The following is a 22,620-nucleotide window of genomic DNA, read 5'->3' as shown; positions in this document are numbered from 1 at the left end:
ATTTAATAAGTGCACAGGCCTATGTTTTTCAGTATGAAATGCTACTGTATTTTTTGCACGATAATATCTTTATGATCACAACGATACTAACTGAGATGAGTGAATCGGACTGGAAAATGATCACGGAGTGTTCTTTTATTGGATCCGCCCACCTTTAGTATTGTTTTACCCCATGAAATGGCAAACGCATTTACTCCTCCGGGAAATTTAGAGTCATCATTTAACTCAAACACCTGCTTTTTTGGACTGTAATGAAACCAGAGTACCCTGAGAAAACCTCTGCGTGCAGCAGGAGAACATGCAAACTCTGACAGAGAACCGGGAACACCACTGCACGGCCCTTTGTCTATCGGTGTGACTGCTGAATAAAGTTATCAATATGACATCAGGTTCAGTATTTTTCACTCTTTATTTTAAGCAAACAAACATAAATATGTAGCAAACAGAAGGAACATTTCACACAAATAGAAAATACAAATTAAACATTTATATTAACACAGAAGAAACATGAAGCAGCACATACGTATGAATGATGTATCGTGTAGTCATAACTACAAAATTATCTGCTTTTGGCTCACAGAAGAAATGTTAACATTAGTGGCAAGAATGTTTTTTTTCCAAATCTTTCACGTAACACTTATCTTTCATCCGATATATCATCTCTCTCCTCACATATCAACTGGACTTCCTCTTCCCAGCCACATAAACTGCACTTTTTCTTTATTCCTACCAAACCTGTGAGCTGTCTGCACATATAGGCTACATTCTGATGAGTTTATTCTTATGTCAAATGTCAATGGCAATTTAAAAACAAGGCAACTTTTTAACCGGTTCTTTGTTCAGTGCACAGTGCTCAACATTATTGAATTTGTTTTCTCTGTATACACTTAGATCTCATCGGCTTCCAGTTCATAAAGATGGTTTTTAAAAAAAATGTAGGTGCATATAACAACAGTTCAGTTCACAGTGTGTGTCTACATGTCTCCTCCTGTTATCTGGGTGGAGCGTCCCTTCAGGTCTTGGTATCCAGCCTCTTCTCCACGGACTTGAGCAGCAGCTCGGCGTACTGCTCCAGCAGAGCCATCGTCTTGTCTCCCTCGATCCTCCCCCGCTGGTCCACGAGGAGACGCTCACTCTTTGAGGTGGGGTGAGGCAGAGAGTCCAGCTCCGACTTCACCGTCAGAAGAGCCTCAGACAGGATGCTCCTCATCGCCTGCTGATCTTCACCGGCCTGCTGGTCGCTCTCCACTACCTGTCGTTCACGAACACACAAAGCAAATCAGACGTCAAGTCAGCGAGGGATGATAAACGACGCAATCCAATAATCGAAAAAGAAAAACAATCTCCACTGAAGTAGAACTCAGAAAATATTAAAACTTAGTTGTAACAGCTGACACGATTGCGTGTCCAGACTTTTCTAATACATGCGGTGTAAACTGAGGAACGCTTTGTTTTCACACCCCGGCCTTTTGGAGGTAGCTGGAGTTTCTAAAAGTAGAATTGGAGACGGAGCTTTCAGCTGTCGGGCTCCTCTCCTGTGCAGCCAGCTCCTCGTTTCAGCGATGGAGTATGTACTATCAGGACAAGGATTGAAACTTTCTTGTGTGACAAAGCATGCAGTTGGCTCTGGTCCCTCTGGAACATGCAGAGGTGTGTGTGTGTGTGTGTGTGTGTGCATCGCATGGCCACTGTCAAAGTTTCCAACGAGTGGATTAGGATGCAGATTTGTTGGGTTTTAACTTGTAGTTTATTTGAAAATAGAGTGCTATGAAATAATTGGGAAAATGGGTTTCATGCACATGAGAGTTTTCAGTCACTCCATCCATCTTAATAGAGTTTCTATTCTATCTAGAAAAATGGACTAGACCTAAACATGAGGCTTGGACAGAGATTTTCTTGCAAGCAACTAATAAGTATTTTTTTTCTTGAACGTAGACTCCCTTTAAATAGACAATTGTTCAACCACGGTACAATATGTGGACCATCATTTTACTCAAACACTGATGTGGATTTCAGTGTCTCCAGTGCTCGGTTTGAAAAAACAGATCAAACAAAACCAGAGGATGACCTGTGGAGTGTTTCTCAGCAGCTGCAGAAACTGTTTTTGGCTTTTACACTGGGCGCTCCAGTATTACACCAAACTATTTCTAAAAATTGAAATACAATAAAAACATTTTTAAACAAATTGCAAAACAGCCGCCAGTGTATCTAGTTTAGCAGTCTGATCGCCTGGGGATATTATACTTCTTTACAAAAAAGGAGAGGATTAGACATTATCAGGCAGGACTATGAATACAGTGCTAGAGCAATGCGAAATGCACAGAATAGCACAAGTATTTATTTAGCTAGAAATGTCATGTGTTGCATTACATCTTTGACAATCGAAGCATGATTGTAATGATCCACATTTTCTTCTATTAATAAGTTAAGCTGATATCTAAACACAGAATTGTGTAAAATGCCACAATTCAGCAGGCTTATTGAAGAAGCACAAATATTCCTGAGGTACTTTGCATTGACCAATCATGGTAGAAAGCTGGCGTGTCGAGGGCGGGATATAAAGCGATCAATAAAGAGAAGAGTGTGTGCAGGTGAGAGAAAAGAGCTTTTGAAAACAAATATGATAAATTATCTGAATCACTAAAAAAGAAAAGTTCACTCCTCCTCATTTCCCAGCTGTTCTTTTCACCCTTATTTATTTTTCCTGAACATATACAGGTAACCTCTCCTTTCCTCTCTTTAAACTCTGGAACACACACACACACGCACACACACACACACACACACACTGACCGTGGTGTACATCAAGACCGTTTTCCTCAGACTGCTGTGAAGGTCGGCGGTGACCTGCCGACAAGCCTCCAAGGTGACTGAACAATCTGCAGAGAGAGACGGAGAGAAGGACTTTCAAGTACAGCTCAGCATGAGGCAAACCAGCACGCTCACACACACACACACACACACGCGCGCACGCACACACTGTAATCGAGCAGAGCAGGCGCACAGCGAACACTGAGTAAAAGGTTGAAGAGCATTAAAGAAGCACTCTCGGTATCAGAAGGGAAACTTTGAGGGAAAAAGAAAAAGGCGCATGAGGAGGCTGCAGCACGATCCCACAGAGCGGAGGAGCTGCCAGAAAGTGAGAGGAAGGATTTCACAGTTTATGTCCTCCAGCAACAACACAGTTGTAGATACAGACGCGGACTGGATATCGCTTGATGGCCATTATGGGCGTCTGTGTTTTCAAAATGAAATGAAGCGAAATGAAATGTGCTGCCTCGGAGAGAGGATTACCATGCAGAGAGAGGAGAGCAGGGAATAAGACGGGATGCACTTATCAACCTTTTGCATAAGTTTTTTTGAAACAAAAAGTTAACCATCAATCGGCAGCTGAATTTAACTGTTGAGATGCAGTGTGAGTCATGATCGTTGTTAGCAGGAAGTCAGCGAGACGAAGGAACGAACACAAGACAGCAAGCATGATGTCAAAACAGACCAGAAGTCTCAGAGTTTCACTGATAAACAGGACAGACGTTGGCTGATGGGAAGTTTTGGGGTACCAGACCTGGCTGGAGGCTTGATGTGAGGGTGTGTTCAGGCACCAGAGGGCACTCTTTAGCTACAGCCGCCTGACCTGGCTCCTGGACACTGGGAATAAAAGACACAAATGTACATCAGACAGCAGAAATGCTGATCTTATGATTACAGCTCGATCAAAACAGAAAGAGTTACTAAGAAAATTGCATGAAGCAGATAACCGTTCGTTATACTCCTGCTGAAATATGTCCAAAACAGGTGGATGTAAAATTGTACCATTGAGAAACTGAGTCGGTTTTCTGCTTCGCAGGCAGGGAGCTGAGAGAAACAGGATCCAAACTTAGAGACAGCCGAGCCCGAGCTGAAAATAACAAGACAGAAGCAACATAACCCACATGTAGGGAATAGGTTAGGTCATTATCTGTATGTGTGTGTGTGTGTGTGTGTGTGTGTGTGTGTGTGTGTGTGTATGACACATCTCCGGTAAATGGCTGACTGTCTCCTTACCCTGTCTCATCCCATGAGCTGAAGCTGCATCACATCCAGCCTCCGCCGTGGGCGTGGACGTCCTGGATGCGCTGGGCTTCACCTCCAGGCAGAAGCTGCGTCGGGGGCCGAGAGGCTGCTTGGGCAGCGGGATGCGGGAGGGGGGCACGCTCTGAGCGAAGGGGGTCGTCGGTAACACGGCCACCGTGCGGTGAACGGGAGTCGGGGAGGAGTTATTGGAAGGAGGAGGGGACAGAGGGGAAGACGTGGGGGGGAAGGCGGTGACGGGCGACGAGGTGAGGAGGGGCGGCTCCCCCCCGAGCTCCTCGGAGAACCTCCGGCCCTTGGGGAAGTTGGGGGAAGGAGGCGGAGTGTCCACCTGGATGTCGCCGATCAGAGATGAGGAGCGACTGCTTTTGGCTGCGGAGCTGGCGGTGGGGTTCATGTAGGAGTGCTGGGGCTTCAGTCTGAGGCTCTCCCACGGCAGAGGGGACGGGGGGGACTGCGGGGACCCAGAGGAGGGAGGGGAGGAGGCTCTGGAAGGGTCAGGATTCAGGAAAACCTGCGGAGGCCTCTTCTGTGACTCCCTCCGGTCACTAGATGGCACAGGGGAGCGAGGAGCTGCAGACAGAGAGAGATTAATGCAACTTGTCTCCGGAAACAGAAGCAATGCTCAATTAAATCTGTCAGCTGCGAAGCAATTTCTCATAGTCACACTGTGAACAACAGGAGCAGACGGACTGGGCTCTTATATTATGGAGAAAATCTGACACACGGAATGTATTTTATATGTAAATACACTGCCGAGGCAGAGATTGTAGTTCAGCAATAAAAAAAATCTAATATTATGAAAGTAGCAGCAAATACATTCAGAAAGATCGAAATGATGATGAACCGTACCGTCAGTGGACAGGTTTTGTGCCGAGTGGGATTTGTGTAAGGCGGACGCCGTGCAGAGCAGCAGAGCAGCTTTGGACGGAGAGTCGGACTGTCTCCACAGGTGAGAGCCTGAGTTCCTCTTTTGCAGGGGTCGATGTTTAGGAGCGTCGTCTTTCTCTGGATCTCTGCTGAGACGCAACAGGAGGGAGAAAACAACAAATATGACACAACGAAGCAGAGAAACAGCTCAGCGTCATTTGATTGAGGTCTTCAGGGATGGATTTGAGTGGAAGCGAGGTGGGCTTTATAAGCTAATCACTATTTATCTATCGATCTATCATACATTTTAGCAAAAATCTGTATCTCATGTATGTTTCAACTGTATAATTCCCGTGTAAACACATCAATGTGCTTTGTTTTCTCTCTCAAACTATCCATCAGTGCTGTTATCAGCTTGTCTAAAAATAAAATTCACACAATCGCTGCTCTGTATGTTCTTCTTACTTTTGCCCCTCGGTGACGCCGGCGGACGCGGGGGTCTTATCTCCCATGCTTCTGCTCTCTCCATCCTCCATCAGCGGCCGTACTTTAGACACCAGGGGCTTCGCTGAGTGGCTCCCTTGTTCCTTTCCATTCGCTTTAACCGACAGAGGCAGCGCTCTACACAGACGAGCAGACAAGAGAAAAAGGATAAAAAGAATATTAAGACATCATGAAAACCTCCCTGAGACAAAAGAGAACAGCGTGCTCCCGTCCGCACGGGCCTGCAATCATAGCTGCGACCGATCGCTGGTCCGAAGCGGCCGGCGGTACCTGTTGTTATGTCCTCTGGCCAGGAAACGCGAAGACATGCTGATCCTCTGGACTCTGCTCTGCTCGGCTGTGGACGGACGGCAGGAGGGAAACAAAGAGGGAAACGGACGCTCAAAGTGGAGAAGAAGCAAGAGGCAAATCAATGGTGTCATTGTTCGTTTGTGTGAGGCCGATTAAAGAAGAAAAAATGTGGGTTTTAATGAAATTCTTAGTAATTTTACACTCCGTTTATTTATTTTACTGTAACAGGAAAGAGCTGGAAAGACTGGGGAAAGGCATTCCTTGGATGTAAAGTTTTTAAGGCCAATCCACTGAATCCACTGTTCAGCTGAATGAAATCTCAGTCCTGTGGCTACTATAAGGCTACTCATTTGGCAGACACCGGCCCAGCATCCGCCGCTACCTGTGCCGCAGCCCTCCGCCAGCGTTTCAAAGTTCTGCTTGAGGAAATCCTCCTGGCCGTGGCCGGCGGTCACCAGCCTCAGAGCCTCGTCCATGCTGGTGACCACAGCCGTCTGCTCCTCCTCCTCCTCCTCCTCCTCCTTCTCCTCATCAGAGCTGTCGTGGCTCAGAGATTCCACATCTTCTGAAAGCAGAGCAGGGAAGAGGTAGACATGTGACACAGAGAAAAACCAAAACGTCTCAGTTTTTCGGCTTGAGTGTACGTGCTGGATAAACCAAGTAGGTGGAAGATAATCCCGAACAAATGACCAGCCGGTGTACAGCCCAGGCTTATGTGGTTGAATTATTTGACATGCTTCTATCAGGTGGGGAACTAGAAAAATCCTACGCTGTGTGTGCTCAAATCCCTCTCGGCGGGTTCCAGCTTTACTGTACGTTGAGGAGATATCAGGGCTTTCGCCAACGTTCCAGCTTCTAATTTTAAATCCTGCTCTTGACACACTTTGAGAAGTAATGTACGACTGAAAATACTGAAATTAAGCACGCAAAGGGCGAAATGTCTTTAAAGTTCCTCTTGCGCTGATCTGTGTTTTACTCAGGCGAACAATGCGTCCCTTTTCCTCTGCTGGCCGCGCCGGGGGAAGCCCTCGCTGAGGCATAAAATGTTGTTACGTGACAGGAATACATGTATGTGTGCATCGGTGTGTCTCTCCCTCGCTCCCTCCTGTCAGGTCAGAGTGGTTAATGGCCTGATTGCGATCCACCTGCGGGACCCAGGGACGCCGCCGCAGATGAGATTGAGCCAATCATCCTTCTCGGGGGTCCGGCCCAGCAGGGGTCCTGCTGCTCTTTGCTGTGTTTCTAGGTTGACCATATTTGATTTCCAGGAAAGCGAATGCCTGGCCTGCTCCGGCAATACATGCAACATTGAAATCTGGGCAAAGCTGATTTAAATATACGCTTAAAAACAAAGAAGTGGACATTTTTATCTTTGTTTTTATTTTTGTTTTGGGTTTTTTTTTTTTTTAACAGACATCCCAGAAAGGACGTATTTGTGTTTCTCCCCCAGAGTTTAGACCTCACCGTCCAGGATGCGGTCCGGGCTGGACTCCCTGCTGCCGTAGCCCAGCGAGCAGGCGCTGTCCGGGCTGCGGCTGTCCTCCTGGCTCTCGCCGCAGCGCTGCTCCTTCACCGTGTACTCCCTGAAACAGGAAGGTGGAGGCAGTGGGTAAGCCGTTCTGCTCGGGTGGCACTTCGTGCCGGAGGCCGGGGATTCACCTGCCCGCTGGACTCGCGTCGTCCTCGTTTTCCGCGGCGTAGAGCACGACTCCGTCAGTCCCCTTGACGCCCTTGGGCGTGTGGGAGGACAGCCAGTCGGCGTGTGGCTGGGGTCGATGCCTCCTCGATTTCTCCTCCAACTGCTGCGGCGGAAAATGAGCGTAGGTGACTTAGCACTGCAATTACACTCGATCGGATCCACTCGTCCCTGAAACCTACACTCCGGCGTACCAGGGACTCCTGGAGGTGGGATGTGCTCCGCCTCTCCCTGTCGTTAGGAGGATTGTTGGGGTTCTTCTTGTGAGAAAAGGTCTCCAGTTGCCTCAGGTCCAGCATGGATTTAACCATCAGCTCCAGCGAGCCCATCCGATGAGACCAGCGCCTCCGGGGACGTTTAGAGGAGTCCGGGGCGGCCTGGCTGACGCCTGCCGGCGGCTGGAGGACAGGACGGGAGACGAAGACGTGAAGGACGGGATGCGTCTATCATGAGACGATGCCGGTTGTGTTGTTCGCCTACCTTCGTCGGCCCCCAGTCCTGCGTTTCATCGGAACCTGCTGCTCAAATAAAGACCACAGTTGGGTGAGTGGGTGAGTTTGCATGTTCTCCCTCGCTCCTCGTGTTGACTTGTAAATTACTCGACATGTACCTGTGTCCTCCTCTCCATGGCTGCTGTCAGAGGAGCTACAGGTGGTGTTGTCCTCGGGGTCGATGGCGGCGGCGGCGGCGGCGTCGTGTTCCACTCTGTCGTCGTCCTCGAGCTCACGGTCGCTCTCAGAGGACAGGCCGCCCAGCGCCGGGGCGCTGTACACCTCCCGCCTGGAGAGAGAGAGAGAATCAAAACAATGAGAGTCTCTGCGAGGATTAGTCTGTCATTTCACGAGAAGCGAACCCGTTTCCTCCAGGTGGGCTCATTTTTTAATCACCGGCACTGGGTTCATGGAGCGGGGTTAGCGATGGAAATTGAGCCGCGTCACCTGAGATTGGGGGTCTTGCAGGGCGCCGCGTTCGGGTTCTGCCGGAGCTGGCAAAGCCTCTCTCTCATGGCGATTGTCAGTTCGGGAGCCAGTCGCCAGACAAAGATACAGCTGAGAGATAAAAGCATTCACGCATTAAATATTCAAGATTTCATTTCGGCCCGAATATTGAGGGAACTGTCTGCAAACACATTTCCACAGTCATTTCCTATCGAGTCGCAGAGCCTCGAGTCTCCTCATTTTCCTCACTGCTCGTTTTCACCAGAGCAGTTCATTGACCTCATTTTGAATATATGACACATATTTTGGTCGATTAATAAATCACCCTCAGCTCTGATACTGCAGGAGGTTTTCTCACCTGTCCCCTGACACCGAAATCAAATGCTTGCAGTCGTTGGTGAATTTCATCCCGGTGACAATTTCTGCAAAAAAAAAAAAAAAAAATACAGCTTCTTAGCAATATAATGCTTCCTGGCAGTGCTCCCCCGCTGCTATAAAAGCGTAATTTACCCCCAGCTCAGTGGGGGCTGCATGAAATATGATGCCAGGAGTAAATGTTGTTTCTGTTACCCGAGTGTCCGAACATGGTGGCGACACACTCCCCCGTGCAGAAGTCAAAGACGCTGATGTTTTTATCGGAGCAGCTGGTGGCCACATATTGACCCGAGGGATCGATCTGAACCTGTCAGAACAAACACAAAAGAGTCTACATGCATAGAAAAGGAGCCTGTATAGGGCAGACTGCGGAGGGAAATGTTACCCTGAGCAGGCTGCCATCCTCGCTCAGCGACCCTTTGAAGAGCTTTTTCTGTTTGCCACTGCTGATGTTGAAAATCCTGCAGTCAGGGAGAAAGTTAGCATCAACATAAAGTTTGATTTACTAATGACCAGCCTCAGAGAAACATTTAAATAAATAAAAAAATAAAAAAAGCTTCTGACCTGATGCAGCGGTCCTGACACCCGACCGCAGCGTATTTGCAGGAGACGTCTACGTCCATGTCGTACAGCGTGGTTTTCCTCACGAGGTGGTGGGATCGCCTGAACTCCGTGCCCCTGTCCGTCTGTTGAACAACAACAAAGAGAGAATAAAGCAACTCGTAGTGACAAGTTTTCCAGAAGAGTGTCGACAGTCCCGATCTTTCTTTTCAAATATAAAAGATAAAAGGGAAAACATCATTTCAAAAATATACATGTAAAGAACAGATATCTGGAAAATCCACTTAAGTTTCCATTTAGGGAAAATTATCTCTGATTCTAGTCTTGAAAGAAAACTGCACTTGGAAAGGAGAAAGTGCATTTGAATATATTCAATAGTAATAACAAGACAAATAGGCCGAGTTAACATATGAGGATCAGTGAAGCCGTTCCTACAAACTGATGTTACTCGAGCTGAAATGAATGAGTGAATCAGTCATTAGATTGACCTACACCGTGCTGACAGCTCAGCCAGTGAGTCACAGCAGCTCTACAGTAACACAGCTGCGAGCGCATTATTAAAACGGAACACACTGAGGGACGGCACTCAGAGGAAGGCAGGATTTATGGCGCTTTACTAGTTTTTCAGTCTTTTAACAACAGATTTTGATTTGTCAGTTTTCTGTACTTGTCAATAACATGTGATTGTATTCAGTATCAGTACGCTACATTCTCTTAAAATAGGTCCAAACATGGTTTATACGAGCCATTAAAGTTTAGTGGTGATGAATCTGCTTCACAAACTCCCACTGAGATACAGTAAGTCAAATCAGTTTTGAAGTCAGAGGCCAGAGAAGAACAGCCTCCTCCTCATCATCATCCAGACATATTCAGAAAATATGACCGTCGCAGTTCATTTGGAGACCTTGAAAACATAAAGAAGCCCTCACAGACGATGCTGATGCTCATTAGGCGCAGCGGGAGCACAAACCCGTCACAATAACTCCCCAAAAGAAATACTCCATAAATGTCTGGATGCCGCGGAGAGGCCGGACTCTAAACTAACAAGCATTTGTTTATCATGAGCTATGAAACGTAATGTTCTGTGTCGGGGCAGTGGCCCGAACGGAGTCTTAAGTTGAAGAGGAACGCTGTAACTTATGCAACTCTGGCTGAACGCAAAAACTGCCCCAGTAACCCAGAAGCAACGCCAGAGGAGAGAAAGAAGCACAAGGCCACCTTTTCTTCCACTGAGCTACACAACTCTGAGCCGAAGAGCTGCTCTCTGTGGTCCAGATGAATACTCTAAATACATTGTGTTACTCTTTACAACTAATGTTGAATTACAGGGAAGGCCGGAGCAAAGATCAGCCAGCAGAAAGAAACAAGTGAGATGATTTTAGTCGAAACAGATTCAGACAAGAGACAATTTGACAATCTTTCTGTTGACAGCAGCTCATCGAGCCTCTAAGTGACACAATCTGATGTGACTTCTGGTTCAGGACTGGATTTTAAACTGTAAACTTGCTCCGATTCCAGCCTCTGAACTGTACTTCTTGTAAAAAAAAAAAAAACTTCTCCGAACTCCTGAATGGGCTCAACAAGCTTTTCAAGGCTGACTTAATCTCTGATGCATGAGTAAGTTTTTTACTTCCACACCAAAAGATCTGTTCGGATACAGCGCTCCGGTAACAGCTTGGCCTTTCACTTATCCTCCTCTGTGTGACTCGCCACGCTTGGGAAAAATATATCAATGAGTATCTTTTGAACTACTGAAAAGTCAGCAGCTGCTTCTACGACCAGAACATGACATTCAATACTTCTTACACAGCCCTCAGCTTCTCCCTTATATTTCAATATTATGCCATTTTATGCATTTTGAACTCATCATTCAGGTGTGTATGGACCTCTAAATATCCTTTGTTAGGTTGTTAATCTGCGTTTCACTGTGAGAAAACATTCTGAGACGTTACCTTGTGTGCAGTACGGAAATAGATGCTCTTGTCTGCTCCGCAGCTGACCATCCTCACCTTGTTGTCATTGGCTGAAGAACATACAAAAAGTAATTATTCGGCCCCTTTAATAAGCAGAGAGCTTTGCCACAATACTTGCAAATAAGGTAAAATGCAAATAATTAAAAAAAGATCAGGAAACACTCAAAAATAATGTATTTTCTGTTATACCTGAAGAACAATGTCCTGTGCAAATCAAATGTGTTTGCTAGTTAAAAATCCATTTGACTTTTGTGCTGTCTTTGTCCCGGTGGGCCCATTGGTATGAGTGACACTGTCTATATCGAGGAATTGAACATCCAGCCAAATAAAACAGCACAGCAGAGGCTACACTTTTGTCTGTTGTCTTTTTGACTGACAGAATCCCCACAAAGGACGAGCACTTCACGATCCGATCCGTCAGAGTTACAGACAGCTTTCCATTTCATACCACTTTGTTAGAGACAGCTGCACAGCGAATTAAAAAAATGTGGTTAACACGATGCTGTGTACCTGGGAAGGAAAGGGGGGGGGGGTGCACACAGAAAGGTTTTATTAAAATGTTATTAGTGGAATTGAAGTGGTTGAGTTGTGGCGTCTGTGAATGTTTTTTTTTTTTTTGCACATCAGAACAGTTGAATATCGATGTGCAACAGCTGTGTACATTTGCTTCTATGTACATCCATCCATCCATTTTTCCATTTCAGCACATTGACCAGACCGCACCACGGCTGAAAACACTTTACACTCTCAGAGAGGTCGCCAGTCCACCAAAGGGCAAAGAGAATCAATCTCTCACGCTCGTGTCGCGGTGTTGTACGGATAATTTAAATACGCAAATGAACCTGAGATGTATGTTGTTGGACTGTGGGAGAAAACTCAATAACCACAGAGAGAAAAGCTTAAAAAAGCGTCCCAAGCATAATGTCAAAGCAGAAAACTTCTCGATGGTAGCTGGAGTGTTAACTACATCACCAATGTATTAGCAGGATTGCATTCTCTCACACGATGCACAATTACATGGTTTCCTCTATGACAACCTGCCTTTCAGTGCAACAGCGAAGGCTTTGCTCCCGCAAACAAATCTCCACCTGACTACACATGTAGTTGTCGTCTATTATTTAAACGAGCAGCGCTGCAGGCAAAAAGAAAAAGCGGGACTTTGTGTGGGACTGAGTGGGGATGAAAGCGAGGATTACGGAAAGATTAGTCGTCAGATGTTGACAGAGTCTCGAGTGGCTCACCAGCAAAGCGGACGGCTGTTATGGATGAGGAGTGCTCATCAAGTGTCTGCACCAGGCTGTAGTCGTCTTCTGCGTCCAAGACGTGGATGAGACGGTCCCGGCTCGCCGTGGCCAGCAGCTTCAGACCTGACAGCGATAAGACCGTTTAATCACGCTGTCTAAAACACAGCCAAGCGTGCCGTCATTATAGTCACGAAGCAAAATATGCACGCACACACACACGCGCACCTGTTTCTGGTTTACTGTATTCGAGGCAGAGGATTTCAGCGTCGTGGGCTTCCACTTTGAGAATCTCCTCCATGCTGCTGAGATCATGAACCCTGCAGCACACAGAATGAGGTTTTTACAATGTAGGTCATCTCAGCGCGTCCTCGGTGTCAGCTGAAGTCCTCCCGTCCTACCGCAGCACGCCGTTGCGGTCTCCAGATGCCAGGTGTTTGCCGTCTGGACTGATACAGATTGTCCTGATGCCCGTCCTGGTTTCCGCTGACTGTCCGTCCGAGGATTTGTCTGCGCTGGCACTGGCCGTGCATTCTGAGTCCAACAAGGCGCCGGTGTTTCCATCCATGTACAGGACATCCAAAAGATCCTATAAAGAAACAATATACAGTACATTTTTTTTTATAAATGAGTAGGAAAGATCACATTTTAACACCGAACCTCTTCAAGCTGAAACTCACGCTGCTGAGGATGTTCTGAGGGTGAGTCTGTGTCCAGTCGCTCGTGCGCCACAGTCTGATGGTGTTATCAGCCGAACAGGTCAGAAACGCACCTGAGGACACGCCGGCAAGCGAGTCCCCGGGAACATCTGGAAACATCTGGGAAAAGTGGGGGATTCATGGAGCACTAATTACGTTACGATAAGCGGTGTCGGTTTATAAAACCCGAGCGCTTGTACTACAGATTTACGCTCCCCGAGGGGAATTAACATGAACTCTAATCCACGGCTCGGCCTTGGTTTTCTCAGCAGCAACGCTCCATCTACTGTGCAATTTTAACATACAGTAAGCACACACTCTTGTAGTTTGTTATTAGTAAATAGAAATTGTACCTCGAGGTCCCACACGCATGATGCATGGAAGAGGGCAGAGTACACCTTCCCCACTCTGTGCACGTCCCTCACATCCCACACATACACGCTGTGGTCGTTATACACACAGCTGAGCCACCGGCTGAGGGGTTCGTAGGTGACAGCGATGGCGTCTGGGTGATGAGCGCCGGGCTCGGTGTTAAATAGGTGGCTGTTGGGGGACACGGGTTGGGTACAGCTGTAAAGATCGTGACGCAGCGGCAAGAAATCCACCCTTCAATTCATCTTCGAAAAGCAGGGTACACCCTGGACAGGTTGGCAATCCGTCACAGGACAAACAGAGACAGATAATCACCGATCCAGACCGATTTAGAATCACCAATTAACTAGCAAGTGCGTCCCGGGACTGGCAGGATCAGGTCAGGATAGATGAAGAAAACCCACAGAGGTATAGCAAGAGGAGTTGAATCTGAATGAGTAATTCACTCTGAACTTAAGCTTTCTCAGAAATAAAAAGTCATTTGTAAGCCATTTATCCAACTGAGGGCTGTGAATCAAGGTGCCACCTGAGACAGGAGCGTCTAAAAATAGAGGGGATTTGATCTGGCCGTGGATCGCCGCCAGGCGGAGGCCGTGCTCCTCCTCACCTGGCATCGGTGACGGCAGAGACGTCAGCGCCGAGGGGGTGCGGCCGCGGCAGCGTGCAGATGAAGCGCAGGTCGGCCGGGCTGAAGACTCGCACCGTTCCGTCGGCACAGCCGCAGAAGATCATATCCTCCGACAGCGACAGGGACTGGGCCGCTCCAGTCTGCAGAGGAGGGCGGAGAAACATCAGATGGGGTCCAGTTCTGCCCAAAGGTTACAGAGGAATTCCGAAGTGTCCTCGTTGGAAAACCTCCAAACACATCCTGTACTTGTCCCCGCCGCTAATTCTTCTTTGATCCTCTCGCCGAGGGCGGGAGTGGGACCAGCACACCTCCATCGTCACCGAGCGATTAAAAACCACAGCTGGGTACTGACCCAAAGCATTACTGGCTGCACGGCACTAAGAACCACAATAAAGGCAGGACGAATAGGCCATAGAGTGTTCCAGCGCGCCCATCCATCAAAAGCGGGACAGTCTTGCGCGTCAGCTCAAAGAGACACAGTTATCTTTAAACAGAAAAAAAACTGCTGCCCTGACAGTAACTCGCGGTACCACTCACCCGCAGGTCCACCCACTTGTCCAGCGTCCTCTTGCCGTTCAGCTCGCACAGCAGGCCGGACGAGGTGATGCAGAACGTGGAGTCGGACCGGGAGCCTCGTCCGCACGACACGTCGCAGAAGAAGTTGTTCCTGAGCTCTCCCAGCAGCCCCGAGCGGCCCAGCAGAGGCACGGGAGCGCTGGCCTAAATACCACAGAGGGGCGAGTGTTGGCTGATAAAGCCGGGCACCGCTGGTGGCACACACACTGACGCGCACACCGACACCGGCGTTTTTCAGATATCACTCAAACAGGACTTTCATTACCTTGTTCGCCTTGCAGTGGTCCAGATACCAGAACTTCACGTGTCTGTTTCCAACCGTTACAAAATAGGAGCTGTCCTCAGAGAAAGACACGCCGGTCACCTTACTCGACACCTTGTTCGCAGCCACAATCAAGTCTTTCTGCAAAATGAACAGAAGGATTTCCACAGAGACGTGAGTTTCACAGAGACATGGCTTCATGGGATGTCGTAACTTCAATGCGTTTGACGGAAATTAGCGAATGATAAACCAAATGAATACAGCTGTAAAAAGCTGCAACTGTTGAAAAAAAAATCAGCGAAAGCATTTATCTTAATGTTACTATTAGACTAAACTCCTGTTTACTGCCTACTACTGTCATTAGTTTGCAGTTTCTTGCACGTTGTCCGAGCTCTGACAGCTCGGACACCGCCATGTTAAAATGGCTTAACTGAACACTGAAAATGTTCGATTTCAAAGTCACTGGCTAACAGTTCTTTTCAGTATGCAGCGCATTAATAGCTTATTGAAGAATTAAGTTCTACTTTTTTGGTAACAGTAATTTTTCTGTATTGCTCTCTTTTCTAACTCTCATCTTTGGTCTCTTCCTCATCCGTTTTGATGGACTCAAAGATGTTTTTTATTTCATCTCTCTGTGCAGTGAGTGTTATTGTGGTTGCTTGGATTTCCCTGCAGCTAAACAGTGCATATTTTAGTGGAGCTTTTCATTGCACAGGATATACTTAAATCCAATTTGTCGCAGTAATATATAGAATTTTAGCATATTGGGATGAATTTTTTATTTCTTCAGTGTCAGATTTCTGCATGTTTCCACTTTAAAGGTGCACTTGCATTTGTTCTAATTTGACATCTCTGTTTAGATCATCCACTCACCTTTGTTGCATTTTGTTTTTTTTGTCTTGCTTTACAAATTTCACTGATATAAGATTTCCTAGATTATATCTCTGTGGTTGTTTTGTGGTTTTATCTTATGGCTACTTCTCTTTCCAGGTTTTCTGCCTCTCTTTGTTGTTTTGTGTCCCTTTATGGACATTTCGTGTCCCTTCACTATTTGATTAATTAGCCACCGGATTTGTTAACCGTGGCTTCAAGCGGAGGCTCTCTGGCCCGACGCTGCCCAGCAGTCCTGTTCAGCAATCCATCACTGTCGGCTCCACGTTTTTTTTTAAGTGAGACCAACCTTCCAGGCCCAGACGTTGACCATCATGTCGTGCTGGTTTCCCACGCTGACGATGTACTTGCTGTTGGGGGAGAACGCCACGCAGGAGATGCCGTATTTGTGCTTCTGGAGCTGCGCCACCTGCCTTCGCTCTGCCACGTCCCACAGCCTCACCGCTGGAAGGTGACCGCTCTGATGAGGGAGAAACCAGGATCGTGTGACCGGGAGGGTTAACCGAGAGAAAAGCGCTTCTTGATAATAAATAAAAGACATCCTTTGGTTTGTTCAGTACGAAAGTCTACAGGGAAAGCCAGTCGTCACCTGTCACTCTAGTCTATCCAGCTCTCTAAGAGATTACCCTTCACCCTTGACCTGCTCATATTATTCCCCGCCAAGGATCGAAAGGTCGCCGGGCGATTTGTACGGGCTCTGATTATAATATGGTGGAAGAACCTTTAAAAGGTCAAAGTTAATGCAGGAGGTGTGAGATCGAGCGGCACGGAGGACAGTGAAAAACGAATGACATTCAACTGAGCGGAGGGCTGTGTAGAGGGACACACACAGCAGAGAAACGGTGAAGAGACGGCCCGTCCCCGCATGCAAATGACCTACAGCCAGATGAATGAGTGTGTGAGCGACGTTTCTTATCAGATCATTCACTCGGGAATATCATCAGCTCCTCCTCTTTAAAGGCTTACAGGAAATCCTCTGGCAGAGCTGTGATGTGCTCTGCTTTGATCACGCTGCACAGCAGGTATAAAGACAACTTTAATACGTCTGCTGGGCGACTGTAACGTCAGCTGCGGCTCGAAAGACGGACATGTACACTTAAAGATTTCATTTTTCGGTAAAAACCTGCTTTGATCTGCAACCGGGCGTCGGCGAATTGGAGGGACTTGACAAAATTTGGCGTTTGGGTTCTTGTGAAAAGCAGAGGGACAGCTTCTCCCCCGGTTTGTTTGAACTTTGGTCTTCGCAGTCACGACAACTACCGAACGTCCATCCACTTACACAGAGAAGTCTCTAATCGGCTTGGATTGGCTGGGGGGGATTAGGACGGTGTGTTATGCTGCCGGGGCTCGTGTTGCAACGACAACAAAACCCCAGTCGAGGTGCTTTGACTGAAAAGACACGGCGCGCTGTGACACAGCAGAATCTGCAGACTGACACCACAACAGACTGGAAACAGCGTCACTTTCTGCAAGCTCTCATCCTGCTGGGATGTTTTTCTGCACAACATCCAAACTCCTTCTTAATCTGGAAGGATCTAATTCTCTGAATTCTGGAGCAAACGTGTAAATCTAAATCATTAAAAACACTAATCCCACTGTTAATAATCGAACAGCAAAAAATAAAACCCTTGGGAAGCGAGAGAGGAAGTGGTGGTTTGAGACACGTTGAACGCGGAGACGAAGAAAACGGATGGTTTTCTCACCTCTCCTGTCACCAGGTACCTGCCGTCGGGGGAGAACGACAGCGCGGTGATGGTTTTCCTGTGAGGGCGAGAGAGACAGAGAGCATCGTCTCAGCGTGACTCATCCGGCCGACTGCTGCTTTGGACAGTTTAACGCGACTCTAACGGCAGATTGCGCTCAACTCACCTTGAAGAGTTGATAATGTGGTGCTGCCTGCTCTTTCTGGGGTTGAGCAGGACCACCACACACCTGCACAACGGAGGGGAAACATGTCAGTAATAACATGGCATGCACGGAGGAAGTTGGCAAATAACAGCTCGATCTCTCTTTTTTAAAGCGTCCATACTTGTTATAGCGTCTAATAATACAAATGCCTACTTTCGGCTGTGATGTAACACAGGAATCCGCACAGAGTTACCTCAGTCCAGCAGCGACTACGAGGAACGCCTGATGTTACTAATCTCTGCTGATCTGTAATTAAACTCTGCGGTACGTTCCAGATTATTGCAGCTAGAGGCACAAAACATCGCAAACGGCCATGCATTCGCTCTTCCAGGGGAACATTTAATAATGGATTTATTAAATCCAATCAAGAGCATTTCTTTTCCTTGATTATTGCCAGGAACGTGGGCTACAGGCCAAATAATAAATATAACTGCTATCACTTAAAAAATGATTTTAAATGTTCATATTTTAAAGAGTCCCTTCTGGAAACTGAACCGGCTTCTTTCAAATGAAGAAAGAGGAAATGCTCTTAACAGCCACATTTAAAAATGTCAGATATTAAGACTTTTTTAACTGTGGCACAAAGGCTGTTTTACTGGTGTCCTGGAAAAGAAGGAAGAAATGTCGCCTTTAAATGTCGATTTTGACATCTCAGTCTCACACCATTTTATCAGCGAAAACTCAAAATGTCAAAAAATATTCAGCGAGTGCGATGAGAGGTGGACATGTAGGGAGATGTCGATGCACTCCAGTAGATCAGTGCAAATAAAATCTTCAAAACAGTGAGATGCATGTCCGAAAGGGCTGTTCCACCCCCTTGGTATAAAACCGGATTGTTATCTTGCTGGCTGATCACAAACTCAGTTAAAACATCAGAAATGTTTAAGAAGGCAACTCAGTAAAACACAAAGGTTCCTAACAGAGACCGTTTATGATTTCACAGTCTCAGCACCATCTGCATTCATATGCTTTTCCCATGTCACTCGTGGTTAAGTAATCCTGCGTGTTGCTTCCTGGTGATCACGTCCTCTTGGAGCTGAGTCGGTCGGCAGCCCCCCCAGACGGACGGCCCACCTGTTCCCGAGCCGCTCGCCGCTCAGCTCCGAGCCAGCAGACAGCATTCCTGGGACCGCCGCTCGCAGAGATTTAAATCAAGACAGACGGTGCACTGCCAGACTGTGTGCATTTTAGGAAGTGCAAGGCTTTCAAAAATGTCAAACAGAACCCAAAAGAAACACACACACACACGGCATATGTGCATGAAATGGCTGTGCAGTATCAAAACAGTAAAAACCTCTAATTCTCCTGTAATTGTTTTTTCTTTCCAGCCATTGACCTTCTTAGTATTAATCCGGCTTAAAATCCAAACAGGGGTGCTGATTGTGTCCCACAGCATTGGTTTGTAAAACCATAAAGCTGTGAGGATATCCTACAACGAGTAGGTTAACTCAATCACTCCCACTGTTTGCAGAGTTAAAGCCCACAGAACTCTCCTCTTCCTGTACTCACTGGTGGAGCGATAAGGCACGCTTGCACACACACACACACACACACACACACACACACACACACACACACACACACACACACACACACTGCGTATCTCAGCGGTTCATGGCGACGGAGGGGTGAAAACAGGTCTTACCCTGCAGGGTAGGCCACGAGGCCGGATCGGGGGTCACAGGCCAGACCACTGTTCCCCGTAGCCGTGACGCCCAGGACCTTCTCCAGAGTCACCTGCAGGCAGGCGAAGCATGTCAGCGCACGAGGAGAAAAATGCAGACACGATGTTGAGTTGTGGTTAGTCTGGATCACACACACACAACAAATAAACCAAATGTGAGCTACGTCAGGACGACTCTGGGTCAAAAGCTGCAAGTTATTCTGTTTGAGTGTATCATGACAGAAACCTGACACCTCTGTGAAAGACAAAGACAGGAAATGAATCATGCATTAATGAAAACACACACACACACACACTCCACTTCCATCAATACACTTTTACAGTCTAATGTGTTGTAATAAAAAAACAAACATTATGCCATGAATCAAGAGGATAAAAAGGTTTAGGAAATGCTAATAAAATGGAAAATCTTACGGCTTTAATAAAAATCCCTAATCACAACACATCACCGCTTAAAGAGAAACATATGAAGCTCATTCTGCTCTGCTGGAGGGGAAACGTCTCTAACAAGGTGAGACGCAGGCAAACAAAAGGCTTGAAAGCAACTGGAGGAGAATTTTGAACGACTCGGAAGAAATGTTACTCATGACTGAGAGCGGCTGAGCCTTTCATTCACCAGTCTATGGAGCGCTGAAGGGGATCGTGTGTGAAATATTCTGCTGTCAGACACTCAAAACAGGGCTGCTTCATCGCTGCGTCTCTTCACATGCATAGGTGGAAGAAAATAATAAAAATAAATGGGTAATAATATATAAATAGCGAGGCCAGAATCATGCCATTATTATACTTTTAATATATGAATGGTAGAAAGAAGACGGTGTTTTAAGGGAGGAGGAAGAGACAGCTGGTCCTGCAGTCTGTCTGCTCTCAGATTTAAAAAGCAGCTGTTGGTGTCATTGATAAAGTCTGGAGTAATCATGAATGTACCTGAGTGTGTGTGCGTGTGAGTGTGTGTGTGAGTGTGTGTGTCTCAATGAAACTATGCAGACCAGCAAGCAAAGACATAAAATGAACAAATGAACTGTGCTGTCAGGCAAGAATCAGACATTTCTGAATACATTTACTTCAAGTTGATGGAATGTTGATTATCTAGTTTTGTTTTGGGAGCACAGGTTTAGAGCCAGACTCTGGCTCAGACATTACAGAGGTCCTGCAGAAGCGCCGGGCTGCTGCTCAGGCGTCCAGGCAGAGGAGCCGTGAGGACATACCTTACTGCTGAGGTTCTCTGGTCTGTTCTTCTTGCTTTTGGTGGCAGGGGAGCGCAGCAGCTTCCTGATGCGCCTTTTGATGGTGAAGCCTTCCCCCGGCATGGTGTCTGCAGCCTGGAGGCGCAGCTCGGAGGACAGGAGACCATCCACGGTGAGGAACACCAGTGAGGACAGGCGGGAAGAAGACGAAAGGCCGTCCACCCAGAAGAAAGAAAGAAAGAAAGAAAGAAAGAAAAACAACTCTCCTGCAGAGACTTTACAGAGACGGGCAGGCTTCCTGCAGCCGGGACATGTGGACAGTAATCTCTTGAGTGGGTTTAGCTGCCGCGTCCTCCTGTCGCTTCTCATCAGGCGCTCCTGCAGATCCTGTGCGCGCGCGCCTCTGTGCGCCCAGCAGACCCATGCGCGTCTTTTCCCTCCGTGACCCCGCGGAGCTGGACCTGAACCCGCACCGGTCCCATGATTGCATCAATGATCGCCTTTGTTGTTGTTGTTGTTGTGTGAACACATTTAATAGGATTATAGGTGGGAAAAAAGAAAAAGCCTCGTCGGTCCTGAGATGTTTAACTCAGCGGCGCCACAATGGAAAAATCCATCTTTGTCCTAATCAGGATATTTACTCAGGTTAATGCAATTAATTCCTTCTTTACTACAAAGAGATATGTTGACACTAAGCAAACAGTGAATATAAGCAAAGAAACCTGGGTTGAGTATAAAACAATAGCTCCATGGGAAACAATAGACCCCCCCCCCCCCCCCCCCACCACCACCACACACACACACACAAACACACAGACGTACTGACTTTCATTTTTACCCCATTATTAAGAATTACACCTTACAGCTGTCATAATCATTTTCCTCACTATTTAAACTGAGAGAAAACAAGTTTGGTTGATTCTCTCCATGAAAAGACGGTGTCAGAGACTCATTTCCCTCTGTCAACATGATACTACTGACTGTGTGTTTTTAAACTTCTGTTTTGTTCATTTGCAATAAAATTTCATGCACACGTGCACCTCTGGTGTGCAGTTTGAAACACAGTAAAGATCTGTCCATCTACGAGGGTGTACCCAAAAAAAACCGGAATTTGATTATAACTTTTTATTTCTGACATTTCAAAATAAAACACCACCGTCGCCTTCAAAATAATCCGGATCTGCATTAATGCAGCGCTCCAGCCGTGTCTCCCACTTCACCAATGCGTCGTCAGACCCGCGCGTAAAAGTGCCATTTTTTGCCGGCTGCGATTTTTCTGTCACCTCCTCCACATCTGCAAACCGCTGTCCCTTCAGCTCTTTCTTCAACTTGGGGAACAAGAAAAAGTCACTCGAGGCTACATCTGGCGAATAAGGCGGATGGGAGAGGAGATTCTTCTTATTCTTCACCAGAAACTGAGTGACGCGCAGCGCCGTGCCCGCTGGCGCACTGTCATGGTGGATCAACCGGGCTCCACTCCGCCACTCCGCGGGCCGCTTCCTCCTCACATCCTCACGGAGCCGTCTGAGGACTTCCATGTAGTAGTCCTGGTTTACAGTCTGACCTGGAGGGACAAACTTGCTGTGGACGATACCCTGGACAGCGGAAAAGCAGCTCAGCATTGTTTTCACGGCTGAGCGCACCCGACTCGCGGACATCTGGCCCTTTTTAAACCACCCGAACCACTCATGGACCTGAATCTTCGCCAGAGCATCATCCTTGTAGGCTTGCTGCAACAAGGTGAGTGTTTCTGCTGCTGTTTTTTCCCAGCAAAAAGCAGAATTTAATGTTTACGCGCTGCTCTGGCTTCCCAGGCAATGTCGCCATTTTGGAAAAAATCGCAGACCACCTCTGCACTCTGTTGCTATAAATAGCTCCTGACAGGCGTCAGTGT

The 22,620-nt window shown here is 47.2% G+C and overlaps 1 protein-coding gene across 1 annotated transcript; it reads right to left on the bottom strand.

Moving 5' to 3' along the window:
• Positions 1–442: 442 nt before the first annotated feature.
• LOC115402304 (mitogen-activated protein kinase-binding protein 1-like) lies at positions 443–20,849 on the bottom strand. The gene is made up of 33 exons (XM_030110817.1): positions 20,748–20,849; positions 19,501–19,592; positions 17,817–17,879; positions 17,651–17,708; positions 16,237–16,407; positions 15,060–15,197; positions 14,756–14,938; positions 14,198–14,358; positions 13,572–13,761; positions 13,201–13,338; positions 12,922–13,109; positions 12,749–12,840; positions 12,521–12,646; positions 11,259–11,329; positions 9,310–9,431; positions 9,131–9,206; positions 8,941–9,052; positions 8,729–8,792; positions 8,371–8,481; positions 8,043–8,212; positions 7,913–7,950; positions 7,627–7,830; positions 7,396–7,538; positions 7,201–7,319; positions 6,119–6,301; positions 5,716–5,782; positions 5,407–5,562; positions 4,924–5,090; positions 4,045–4,644; positions 3,814–3,898; positions 3,566–3,648; positions 2,790–2,879; positions 443–1,248 (listed from the first exon to the last, which is right to left on the bottom strand). The coding sequence occupies exons 1-33, from the start codon at positions 20,847–20,849 to the stop codon at positions 1,013–1,015; spliced, it is 4,599 nt and encodes a 1,532-aa protein (XP_029966677.1). The 3' UTR covers positions 443–1,012.
• Positions 20,850–22,620: the final 1,771 nt, after the last annotated feature.

This window comes from Salarias fasciatus, chromosome 15 (assembly GCF_902148845.1).
Source record: "Salarias fasciatus chromosome 15, fSalaFa1.1, whole genome shotgun sequence".
Lineage (NCBI taxonomy): Eukaryota > Metazoa > Chordata > Actinopteri > Blenniiformes > Blenniidae > Salarias > Salarias fasciatus.
This window is presented reverse-complemented; position numbering and strand designations above follow the sequence as displayed.

What these genes read in the sequence shown, in the direction of transcription:
- LOC115402304 (XM_030110817.1), bottom strand. Translation starts at nt 20,849, where the DNA reads ATGCCGGGGGAAGGCTTCACCATCAAAAGGCGCATCAGGAAGCTGCTG. An exon ending in ACAAGTGGGTGGACCTGCGG is followed by an intron (nt 14,359 to 14,755) that starts GTGAGTGGTACC and finishes CCTCCTCTGCAG; the next exon opens with ACTGGAGCGGCCCAGTCCCT. An exon ending in CATGCGTGTGGGACCTCGAG is followed by an intron (nt 13,339 to 13,571) that starts GTACAATTTCTA and finishes CACTTTTCCCAG; the next exon opens with ATGTTTCCAGATGTTCCCGG.